This window comes from Panthera leo, chromosome A3 (assembly GCF_018350215.1).
Source record: "Panthera leo isolate Ple1 chromosome A3, P.leo_Ple1_pat1.1, whole genome shotgun sequence".
NCBI classification, from domain to species: Eukaryota; Metazoa; Chordata; class Mammalia; order Carnivora; family Felidae; genus Panthera; species Panthera leo.
In genome coordinates this window covers 10,603,835-10,616,371 of record NC_056681.1, presented here as the reverse complement: position 1 = coordinate 10,616,371, position 12,537 = coordinate 10,603,835, and the positions used below count along the sequence as shown (strand labels likewise).

Genomic DNA, 12,537 nt, shown 5'->3' with positions numbered 1-12,537 from the left:
GACCTACGTCCGCTCTCCCTCTCGCTCTCCCTCTCTCTCTCTCTTCCTCTCGAGAGATCTTCCAACAGTAGCTCGTGCAAATTTTGCAGGCTCGTCTCTAGGCAAGCAGTTTTCTGGACTTTAGAATTTTCTAGAAAGACTCTAAATGTCCTTTGCTGAATTAACAAGTAGTGGCCTAGCAAGGTAGTAAGGACCCAGGCCGACTCAGCCTGAGGGCTCTTTTTCAAAGGCCAACACCGCAGCGACTACCTGCCCGGCTGTCCTAGCCCGTTGGGGCTGCGAGAACAAAAAATGCCAGTGGGTAGTTTACAAACAACAAATATTTCTCACAGTTCTGGAGGTCGAGAAGTTCAAGATCAAGCACGACCAGATTCGGCACACTTCCTCATAGACAGGCACCTTCCTCTATAAGCTCACGTGGCAGAAGGGAACTGCAGAGTTCTGGGAGGTCTTTTGTAAGAACACCGATCCCTGGGACGCCTGGGTGGCTCGGTCAGTTAAGCATCCGGCTCTTGATTTCGGCTCAGGTCACGGCCTCGCGGTTCATGAGCTCTAACCCCTCATCAGGCTCTGTGCTGACAGCGTGGAGCCTCCTTGGGCTTCTCTCCCCACCCCCCTCACTCTCTCTGCCCGTCACCCACTTGTGATCTCTCTCACTGTCTCTAAAATAAATAAATAAACAAAAAAAAGAGCACCAATCCCATTTAGGAGGCTCTGCCCTCATGACCTAAGCACCTCCCAGGGCCACACCTCCTCATAGCATCACCCTGGGGGTTAGGCTTCAACATATGAATTTTGTGGGGACCCAAACATTCCGACCATAGCAATGGCCCAGGGTTGATGATGATGACGGTGGTGGTGGTGGCGGCGGGAAAGTATATTGATAACCACAGCACTTACCACGCACACTAGGCACCGGCCAAAGTGCTTTCCTCGCGAGGAGGCTCCCTTTTCCATTCTTACAATAACCCTCAGAGTTGGGGCCGTTACCGTACGTTACTTGCCTGAGGTCACAGAAGGGTGAAGTGGTAAGGCCAGTAAGAAAGGCAGGCAGGGCAACCCCAGAAACGCTCCAGCCGAAAGGCCCCTAAATCACGGCCTGGACCCTCAGACCGGACCTCCCATTCCTGAGAACCAGCCTCTGACATAGCCACCCCTACGCACGGCGAGCGACAGGTGCACAACCCCCCCGCCCCCCCTCCCCGCCCAATCCTTGGGAGACCTGGGGGGGGGGGTCCATCTGCTACATTTTGTAGAAGGAAGGAGGAAAACGGGAAGATGTACTTGCGCCTGCTTGTGGTTACATAAAGAAACTCTACAGCGTTCATTCCCAAGGGGGCCAACATCAGTTCTTAGTGAAAAAGTCTTAGATGTTATGATGGGGGCACCGCAAAGGGCCACCGAGCATAACCAGATATACGGCGTCTCCGTGGGACTGACATTTCATGGGGGTGCTGATAGGAAGGAACTGTAAAAGGATCCTGGCCGGAGAGGGTGCTGCTGATGAAAACAGGGCTGATAAAGGCTGTTCTAGAAGGTTGGAGAGGAGGCAGGGAAGAAGCGGGAGCAAGACCATGGTATGCTGGATGCACTTTTTCCCAGGCTTTTATTTTGTCGAGCATGTGAACACATTCCCTCCATAAAAGATAAACCTCTTTAAATGAACTTTCAAGGAGAATGCTGACCGAGGAGCTCAAGTCGGGGCCTGGACTCCATTGGTGCCCACCGAAGGCGGCTGCGTGAGTCAGACTTGGCTTCGGTTCCGGTGAACGGCACAGCCCCACTCTGCGACGGAAGCAGCAGATTCTCCAGGCCCTCCTTGGCCTCTGGGCCGCCCGGCCAGGCAACCACTCTGTTTGGTTTTCATCAGAAGAGAGGACGCCTGTGTCTCACCCAGCCCTCCCGGGGCCAATGTGGCGGCCGGGCACACGGGCCGCTCCCGGCAGCACCAGGCCATCCGTAGGCTTTGCACGCCTCTCCCAACAGGAGCGGCTTTGTCACAGGCTTGCCGTGGGCACTGGGCAGCCCCAGTAAAGATTCCTGACCTGCTGAACAAAGCTGTGCCAGTCACCCTTGGCTCCTTTCTCCCTTCCTGCGCGTCCCTCTGTCCTTTCTTCCCTGGCCTGTTTCTCACGCACTGGCGTGTCCGGCTTCTGGGTAAAGAGCCTTTGAAAAGGACTCCTTTGGCCCCTCTGCCAATAAAACAACCAGCAAAACTTGGGCCACTGGTCCGTGCTCCGCTGTAGGGGCGGGGGGGGGGGGGGGACACAGCAGGGGCCACGCTCACTGGCCTCCCGGGCGGTCCCCGGGCGGGAGGCACCATCTCACACAGACAAACATCCCCAGGTCCCCAGAAGGAAGCTTGGGTTGGGACCACCACCCAACCTAAGGGTTGGGTGGGACCTGAGCCCACGCCCTGTGGGGAGACAGGGCTTTAAGGGTCTTCCTCTCCAAAAACCGAAAACGGCCCACGTTTCATTCTCCTCCACAAATACACTTTTAAGAAACGTAAACCACATTCTCCAAGAAGCCCACTAAGCTCACAAACAGAAACGGCAGCTAACATTTACCGACAGATACTCTGTACCAAGCTACCTGTTCTGGGCACGTGACACGTACCCGCGCAATTCTCTCTGCGCGCCCCCCGCGAGGGAGGAGCACGAGGGAGGAGTGCGGATCATCTCCACAGAGAGGGAAGCGGAGACACCGGCCCAAAGTTCGCAAGTGAGTGAGACACTCCGAGCCAGGGTCTCCTGTCCTACAGAGTCACGCTGAGCAAATACCGACGGCCGTGAACAAGGCAAAGGGGAAGATTAAAATAAGACCAAACACGGAAGACAGAAGGCAGGAGGGCAGGCCGCCTACAGCGCCGCACAGTTTATGCAGTGGGCTGCAAGTCTGCCCGCTGGCCCAAAGCAACCACCTCCACGGAGAAGTCCACGTGGTGTGGTCAGTTCTTCCCAGTGTGCCCCAGGGGCTCGGCCCAGGGTAGCCGGGAAGGTACCCGCTGCCACCGTGAAACCAGCAATGCTCACTTCCCCCACCATGTCTGTCTTTTTTTTTTTTTTTTAATTTATTTTTGAGAGAGAGAGAGACAGAGCATGAGGGGGGGGAGGGGCAGAGAGAAAGGGAGACACAGAATCCGCAGCAGGTTCCAGGCTCCGAGCTGTCCGCACAGAGCCCGCCGCGGGGCCCGAACCCACGGACCGCGAGATCGTGACCTGAGCCGAAGTCGGAAGCCTGACCCACTGAACCGCCCAGCAACCTCCCCCCAGCGCCCAACCCCAGCCATGTCCTTCCCTGGGCAGGGAGGGAGCTGCCAGTTGGGGAAGTGAAATTCGGGACTAGCTGGGCCCTGGGGTGAACAGAACATCTACGCTATTTCTTTGCTGCCTGAAAACCAGTCACAGGTCAGTGCCTTCTCTAGCGCTTTTCCTGTTTGCTTTTTCACATAAATTACTCTTGTCAAACAAACAAGAACAAAAGGCCAAAGTGGCCACAATACAGGCAAGCCTGGAGAAGGCACCCGCAGAAACTGGAGGGGAAGCAGAGCCACGATGCCCATCAGGACTACGGTCAGCGGAGCGACTGTCCGTGGCGGAGCGTCTTTCGAGAGCCTTATGACCTTGGCTGGCAACTCCAAGTTCAGACCCGGATGCATCTTTGGCAGTTGGAGTAGCCGAGCAAGGGGTATCGTTTTCACGAGTGAGAAAACAGAGGTCCGGAGAGCTTCAGTGGCTGACACCCAGCCAGCTTGCCGCGCCCTGGGTCTGCGGCCCGGACACGCCATCGCCAGGCACCTTCGCCGGAAGCGAGGCCGCATCCCAGGAGACAGACACTTAGACAACTGCGTGAGACACCCGCGCCCCGTTGTGGGCGCGTGAAGCGGTACAACCACTCAGTAAAACTGTCTGGCAAGGGCTCCACTCCTCACCTTATGTGTGGGCACCAAGGGAAGAATTCAGAAGAATTCGCAGAAGTTTTATCCCTAAGACCGGAAACAACCTAAATGTCCATCGGCAGAAACGTGGGTGCAGAGACTACAGGACGTTCCCTCAACGTCCAACGTCCCCTCAACAGTCCACGACAATGACACGGATGAGCCCCAACTACCCCCAACAGCAGCTCTGGATCTCACGGGCCGGTGGCTGATGGAAAGAAGCCAGGCACAAAGGGGCACCCCTGTGTGACTTCTTTTTACACAGAAAGTCAGAACCAGTCTCTGGGGTTAGGAGGCAGGACAGGACATAGGAGGTGGAGGGGACACAGGAGGGTGACACCTGGGGGCTTCTGGGGCGCTAACATGATTCCATGCCAGGCATGGTCCGGGTGGTAGTCACGTGGGTGGCCCAGCTGGTGACGTTCAAAGTATGCTACTGATTTCTGCATGTGCCTATATGTCAATTGCTAAACATGTAGAGAGATACTCCAATCCATTCAATGTATTTCAATAAATGATTTTTGAAAACAGTTCACATGAAGAACGGAGAAACAGATTCAAAACCAGACTGGTCCGTGCTCTTTCTACGGAGAGAAACACAAACGTGAACGCGACACCAGCTGTCGTTCCCTCAAGTCACGGACAGGGGCTCCAGGGTCACCGAGACCACGTCCCTTCTCCCCAAGACCTTCCAGAATGGGATCGAGGATCACTTGGAGTCCCGAGCCTCCCCCCGTCCCTCAGTCCTCTCGTCTGTGGCTGAATGTCGAGGCTGATGGCACAGGCTCGCCACCCCGGAGCCTGCGGTGAGATGGCCCGATGACCTGAGAGCCCCCGGTTCTGCGGGGACCGTGTCGTCGGTGGCACAGCTCCCCTTGCCTGGCCCGCCCAGCACAAACCCTCCCCACCTGCTGGCGGCTTACAAGGTGCAGCCGCCCACCCTTCATTCCAGCCAGCGGCAGGGCAGCGACTACTGGTGAACTAATCACGTTTTGACAATTCCAGGTACATGTTAAAGAGTCGCACGACGAAAGGACACCGAAGGCGACCTCTTGTCGAATGCGCCACCCCTCCATAACCCGCCTGCCTGTGTGGGATTCTCGCTCTCCCCATCTGGCTTTGTCGGAAATGAAGTAAACCCCTTGTTCGCCGCCTCTCGCCTCCCTGCGGTCCAGTTTTCAAATGCAGCCAGAGTGATCTTTTCAAAAGGTAGATCAGATCACACGGCACGTTGCCAAAATCCCGCCGATGCTGGCCCACTCCTCTGAGCTCACAGCCGCTGCCTCCTGCTGTTCCCACCTCCCCAGAGCAGCCTCTCTGCTCTCTCCGTCTGAGGGCCAACACCACCCCCATCCAGCCGCATTCCTGCTCCTAACCTCGTGCAATTTCCTCCATGGCCTTTTATCACCATCTGAGATATGCTTATTCCCTCACCTGCTAATGTCTATCTCCTTTACCCAAAAATTACCCCACGCGAGCAAGGACTTTACCTGTGTAACCAAGTTCCAGGACAGAGCCTGGCACGCAGTAGGCGACTAGTCAATACCCACGGGGGGCAGGCAGGGAAGGAGGGTCAGGATGGCGGGGACCTTGGGAAGGAGGGAGGCTTACAGGCAGGGAGGCCTGGGAGGAGATAGGAGGAGGGAGGAAGGGAAGGAGGGAAGAATTCATTCGCTGCTACGGTTTTCCAGGTAAAACCAGGGACTTCCGAACAAGGAACTGGGTACGGAAGCAACAAGACGACAGAGAAAAAACAAGGGAGGGTGTGTGCAAAGCATCCATTTCAGAACGAACTAAGAGAAAGCGCCTGGTTCGGGGGGAGGAGCACAGGGAGAGGGAGGAGCACGGGTGCGTGTTGCCCTGGAATTTCACTTCTTTTGCCAGTTCAAAATGAGACTTTTTGAAAAGGTCTCAAGTACTCGGAGTGGGGAAAGCAGGAGCCGTGTTTTGAAGTTCCAAGAAAGGGGGGGGGGGGTGCAGACAGACTGTCTATGCGCAGGAATGCAGCGTGAGAAGGGGAGGGATGAAAAGAGGACACGACATGACACAGCCAGGTGAGACGCCCAGACAAGACGCTCGGGGTCATTCACAGAGGGTCAGGCGAAGGTAACCCCACGCCGGGGCTTCCAGGGGCGTGGCCAGCTTCAAAGACGACCCCTTTGCCTTTGGACCCGAGTCCTTCTCTACCTTGAGGAACCCTGCCTCGACCCTCAAAGCACTGAACTCCAGCTCTCACCAAGTTTCCAAGGCAAGTGTGCTCCACCAAAATCCCGAGGCAAATGAGAGGCACGTGAGAAATCCCGGGAGCACACGCCATCACGGTGCGTGCAGTCAGGTATGTGTTTGGGGGGAAGGTGACCCTTTGAGTCATCGGCGACAAGGACAGAAAAGGAGCTTCCAAACCTAGGATGTCTCCCAACCGGACTAAAGAAATGACCCAGGGGTTCCGGTCCGCCTGTCAGAAATAAACGCAAAATCGACTGAGAAGTCTGAGTCCCGCACCCACAGAGCCAACCGCGGAGCCCGGAATGATCTGCTGGAGGGGTCTGAAGTCTCAACTGGTTAGGAGACAAAACGGCACGCAGTTCTTCCCGGGAGCCACAGCGGTGGGGCTGTTTGGGGCTGACACTGGGCACAACTGGCCACACGGGGGGGCCTCCGCCCTGGAGGGCTGGCTGTGGGTTCCACACAGCCTTTGGGACAACGCCGCTCAAGCACTGAACATGTCACCAGCAGCCACCTGGCGGCCTTTTGGGAGCCACCCAGGTAGAAATTATTCTATTGCCCTGTCATGCTCTGATCCCACGCCAAGCCAAAGAATTCAGAAGCATGAATGCAGGCATATGGGATGGAGCAGTGCTGGGCTTCTGAACTCCGAAATTCCTTCATGTTATTTTCCCAGAATGTCGGGGGATGGGGGTCCCAGGCCTGCCATGTTGTACAACTCCAGACATTCCAGTCACAGAGAGTATCATAAAATGTAATATGAACAGCACCCCCTGGGGTTGCACGCTCTCTTATCTGTGAGAAACTCTGGGAAGTACTCTACCCTTCGCCTTAGAGATTTACAATGTCCATCAGTGCAGTAAAGGCTCTGTGAAGTCCTGCAGTAAACAAGTTACCCAAAAAAACCCCTGGTTTTACAGAATTTTTTCAACTTTTTAAGCCTCAGAATCCTCATTTCAGAGAATATCTCCTAAAATCCTATGGGATTGGGCTTGTGCAGAAAGTACTTAAGAAAAGTCTCCATCAGGAGAAGCAATTTCACCACACTCAGCTCTCTGAGATATCCTTAAAGCTGACTCATGTTACTAACCTGCCAAGAGCTCACTTTCACCATGACTTTGAACCTGCCTGTGTTCAGAAAGGCACTTAGGAGGCCCTAAAGGGTCTCTGTTCTCATCTGCTTTGTCTGTAACACAGGCTTCTGTGAAAGCAGGAAGCATCTGTGTGGGTCTGGGGCCACGATGGACCCTTGAAGGGGAATCATGACCACCTTGACACTGATAGGTCCCCAAGAGCCAGGCCACGGACTAACTCACGGTCTCTAACAGAGATCTTCATGGTTCATCTGTAACATGGGATGATGGGCAGACGGGAGGGGCCGGCACATTCCTAGCTCTGGGAGACTAAACCTACACCAGACACAGAGTCAGTTGGGGAAAGTTACCTGTGCCTGCTCAGGCATCATTTATTTATAAAGCACCTCACCCCTGATCCATACCCCAAGCGCATGCGTGGAGAGAGGTCTGGTTACAGCTTTCACTTACCCGCTCGCATTAGGCATTCTGCACGAACTGGGTTTTCTAGGTGATAAACCCCTTTCAAATAAGCACCCGAATTTTATCTTAACCACTTGGGGTGTAAAATGTTCAAGGACAGATTGCACATGGGTCTCCTTTTCAAAACCGAGCACAGTGACTCTAACTCAACCTGTGTCTGATTATTCAGGATTAGACAGATCAATTATTAACACAGCAACACCCTGAGGTCAGCCTTGCCAGGCACGTGGCTTTACACTAAGTGGCCCTGGACATCGTTGCTTGATGTGTTTGGGGGGGAAGTTCTTGATCAATAGTGTTACTAGAGAGAGGATGTAGAAACTGTGAGAAGTCCCAGAACCAGATCCCCCAGATCCCCCAGACTGTCAAAGCTTTGCATAAAATAAAAGCAAACAGTCTCTGAGTAAGCACCAGAGAATTCCTGCCAAGGAAGAGCCTGACCTGGTTACTTATGAGCTTACTACCTGGTTTTTATGATAACTGTTGTGGCCATTTTGAAGCTTTCTGCCTTATTTCCTACAGCTTGGCTGGGTTCCTGAGAGTAAATTTTCCTAAATAATTGAGGCTTCGGGGTGTATCAGGGGATGTGGATGGCGGCCAGGGGTATAGGTTTTCTTTCTACTAAGAAACTCACACCGCCTGTCTTCTTTCCTCTGGCGCCCCGCCCCCCCCCCCCCCCCCCCCCCCCCCCCCCGGGGGAGGCTGTGCGCCAGCCCCGCCCTCTCTGTCCTGATCCCAGGTGAGTCCCTAGCACAACCAGCCCCTCGTCCCTGAGATCACAGATCACCATCACACACACTTGGCCACTCTGCCACGACTACCCTCGAGCTGTGCCCACCGCCCCCCCCCCCCCAACAAACTTGGGCACCTACAGACTCGCACAAAGCCTCCCTGCCTCTTTTCCTTTGGCCCAACCACCCCAGCAGCCCGGCTACCACAACGGAAGCCCACTGTTTCCCTCCTGTCAATGCGCGTCTCTGTTCCTCTGGCACATGGCACAGATGTGCCCGGAGCCTGCCTGCAAGCCCCCCATTCATGTTCCACTTTTCAGTGAGCTCGCTCCCTCCCTTTCCCCGCTCCCCTCTCCCAAATACACAAAAGAGGGCTATAAAGCAGGACTTTTTTTTTTTCCTCCACGGGAATAAAAGGTTAGCCTTCCTTCCTTTCTGCTTGTCTATTCTTGGCCTAAACTCGGCAATGGAAAGAGAGTGGAAGCGGTCAAGCTACCCCAGTTCATGACCCAGGGGACACTCCTTCGGCCAGAATTGCCCTCATTTGCTCTTTCTGTTGCAGTGGTTGTAGCGAAACATCTAAAACGCCAAGCGGCCACCCCAAAAGTCCTGCTGGGAAAGGATTCCTGCACACAGGTGAACGAGGCATTAAAGGTTATCTTACTCAACCCCCTTCAACGGAAGAGGAGGACACGGAGGCCCGAAGGGGTGAAGGAAGATACCCAGACCACACAGAGAACTTGCTGGGCGTGGGGGGATGCTCTGGGGCCCCGTCCTTACGGGCGACGAGAAAAACAAAGCATCTTACCGTCGTCCAAGTAGGTCTGGTCCAAATTCTGCTCCTGCTTAATTGTCACTCCTGCGGGTAATACTTCCTTTTGGTCACTGACCGGGGGTCCGTTTTTGGCGGCTCTTTGGCTGGTGGCATTCTGCTGCTGAATGACCGTGGGGTAGGACCCCGGGCTCAGCCTCTGACCTTGACTGGCGGGGGGTGGGCCGGGCCTGGCGGTGCCGGGCGCGAAATTCTCGCAGTACATGATGTGCTGGAATTCCTGGTGGCCACCGCAGCGCAGCTGCTGGCCGGTGGGCGAGTAGTGGATCACCGGCGAGGCCTGCTGGTTGGCCGGAGAGGAGTGCAGCAGGCTGGAGCTCTGGCCCTGGGAGCCGGCGTGCACCAGCACGGAGCGGTGGGCGTCCGCCAGCGACAGGGGGGCGGCCATGAGGGCCGGCTGCTGGTAGCCCAGCAGGCTGGGGCTCAGGCTCTTGCTCCGCTGGTAGAGGACGGCCGCTGGGTTCTGCTGCTGGTAGCGGGCGTCGGGGGACGAGAGCCCCGAGCGGAACTGTTGGCAGGGCGCCATGGTGGCCACGAGGCAGGAGGGGGACTCAGCCACCATCGGGTGCTGTGGGTAGTAAGGCTGGCTCCCCAGGCCCCCGTGGGCCGGGCTGCAGATCAAGGTGGGGTCGTATTCGTCGGTGGGTTCCGTCTTGATGGCTGGGACTGGGCGAGAGAGAAGCACAGGGGGCGGGCCTTCTTAGTGAGCCCCAGGGGGGCGCGGGGGGATTAGTGGACTGCGGCTGGGGACGCGGCCTTGGGCGGCCACGTAGGTGGGAGCAGACCCTTGGGCTCTGTCATTTATTAGCCTCGGACAAGAGCCTCCCTGTGTACCTGTCTCAGAAGCCCGAAATTTTACCCTGAGCGATGGGAGTCACAAGGCGGCTGGCAGGTGCGTCTCAGCCCCGGGGTGTCTGCAGGCTCTTCCCCGGGGCAGAGCTCAGGGACGAAGGCTTAACGTTACAGTCCCCTCCAGCCCCCCCCTCCACCTTCTCTCGCAGTTCACACCGCCTTTCCCTGCTTGTCGTCCTCGGAAACGTGTATCACCTAGAATACTCTGTGTCTTTCACGTGTCATCGTTAGCAGAACCACCCCCACTCCAGACTGTCAGCTCCCCAAACGGACGATTTTTTTTGGTCTGCTCTGTTCAATGCTGCGTCCCTAGCACCGAAAACGATGCCTTGCACTCCACCGACACTCAGATGTTTTCTGGAAACAGGAATGACTGGACAGTGGGGTGGGGTCCACCTCGTCAGTTCTGTACTATTCTGGAGGAAAGGAAACCTGCTGGCCTGAGCCTCAGTTTCCCCATCGGTCACAGTAACCAGCATACCTACCCCATGGGGTTGTGGGGAAGGTGAACTGAGACGTGTGGAAAGTACTTAGCACGGTGGCCGGTATACAGTAGGTGCTCAAGGCTTACTGTTGTCGCTATTATCCTCTTACCACCATTGGTATTGTAGCAGTTCCTGTCCCTCTCCCTCCCTAGGGTGGTCACCGGAACTTGTGCTTCTCCAGAAGCCTTTACTAAAGCATTGCCAGCCCCAGGAGCTGAGGAACCAGCCCCCTCCCTGGATCGAATGAACTGGTGACAGGACTGTCATCAAGGGGGGGGGGACCCGCCAGGTGTCAGGGAGCATGGCAGCAAGGAGGTTCTGGAGCTAGAGCAAACGGCAGCAAACCAGGAATCGTCTCCCAAGGTGCCCTTCGAAGACGTGCGCTTCAGCCCCTGGCCGACCTGGGGGACTGAATTCTCGCTCAGGCCATGCTCGGACAGGCGGGTGCCAACGCCAGGCCCAGGGAGGCCTCCTGACCACAAGCACGAGGTGGGAAGGCCGCAGAACACAACGGAAAACCTCTCTGCCAACAAGGATCATTGAACTGAGGTCTAGAACCTCCCCAGAGATCCTACCCCCCAGTTTGGAGGCCCTGAAGGCCATCGCCACTGGCTGCATATGTCAAGTCAGTCCTGGGACGGTCCAATGGCCAAAGGGGCCATGGAAACCGGTGGACACGCTCCACCGAAGCCAAGCCCTGCCAAGCCGGGGCTGCTGGGAGAGCCCCCTGGTCTGATGCTTCCAGCAGCCCAGAGGCTCCATGTGAAACTGCCACAGGATGGAAATTATACCCTGGGCGACAGTCTCAGATTACACGCTCCCAATCCCGGAAAGGTGGCTAATAGGTCTGGGGCAGCCTTGGGAGGCATGCAGGCCATTTCTGCAGCCCTGGTTATAATCTGCCGTGTCAATAATATCCATATGACCCACTCTCTGAATCTCCTGTGATCAGTATTATCCTTTATCGGAATCCCCCATTTGAACACGAGCTCCAACGAGGGTGGGGATTTTTACGTTGTGTTCACGACGGTGTCTCCAAGCCAACCACAGTGTGGGGCCCTTGGATATTTTCTGGACAAATGAATGAATGCAACATGGCCCTTGTCACTCGTCTTCTGACAGTGGTGCTTTGTGGGAATGAGACGTCCTGGCCGGCTCACCCAGGAGCTCTAGGTGGCCACGGGTGACCACCTACTGTCAAGATTCTTCAGGTTTCCGGCCACGTTCGCTTACCCAATCATGATCAACTCTAAGCCACGGACAGGGGGCGCCAGCTTTGCACCCTTCTGTTGAACAAGTCCCCACGTGCCTCTCTCCTACTCTGCCCTCCCGAAGAAAAATATTCACAATAACATGTGTTAAGGTCATTCATACCCGCTTACCGTGCACTGGGCTGAGCGCTTCACGTGCATTTGACTTCTGTAAATCTTATAAGGAAGGTGCCGCTTGACAGATGAGGAAATGGAGGCTCAGAGAGGTTGAGCCACCTGCCCAAGGTCAACCAGCTGAAAGCAGACCTCGTGTGTCCTTACCGCACGCCCGTGCTGCCTTTCACCACCAAAGGGGCCTTCGGAGAAGATTCCTTACCTGGGTGGTAAGTAAAGTGCTGAGGTTGACTCCGTTTTCTTTTCCCATTGATGACGTAGAAGTTGACCTTCACCGATGCACGGATGTGCTTGTTTCGATATTCAGGGATCTCAACAAAAAGCATGTTCTGGAAGGAAGGAGCCACCGTTAACTGCAACAGTGTCTAAATTCCAACACAAGGCCCCAAGCACATCAAGCCAGCCCATCCTACAGGAGTCAAGACACTCTGTACGTTTGCAGGCGAAACACTATTTAAGGGGAACTGGACTCTTTAGCTGCAGCAAAGAAAGGGTTGCCACTTACTGTATCCAAGGGCATTATGATGTCA

The 12,537-nt window shown here is 55.6% G+C and overlaps 1 protein-coding gene across 6 annotated transcripts in view; it reads right to left on the bottom strand.

Annotated features, from left to right (window-relative positions):
• NFATC2 (nuclear factor of activated T cells 2) overlaps nucleotides 1-12,537 on the bottom strand; it is a 159,466-nt gene that overhangs the window by 32,258 nt on the left and 114,671 nt on the right. For all 6 annotated transcript variants that reach the window (XM_042930658.1, XM_042930654.1, XM_042930656.1 and 3 more), the window contains exons 8-9: nucleotides 12,210-12,336; nucleotides 9,262-9,951 (exon numbers count right to left, since the gene is read on the bottom strand). In XM_042930658.1, coding sequence (XP_042786592.1) covers nucleotides 9,262-9,951; nucleotides 12,210-12,336 — 817 coding nt within the window. The remainder of the gene's footprint in view (nucleotides 1-9,261; nucleotides 9,952-12,209; nucleotides 12,337-12,537) is intronic.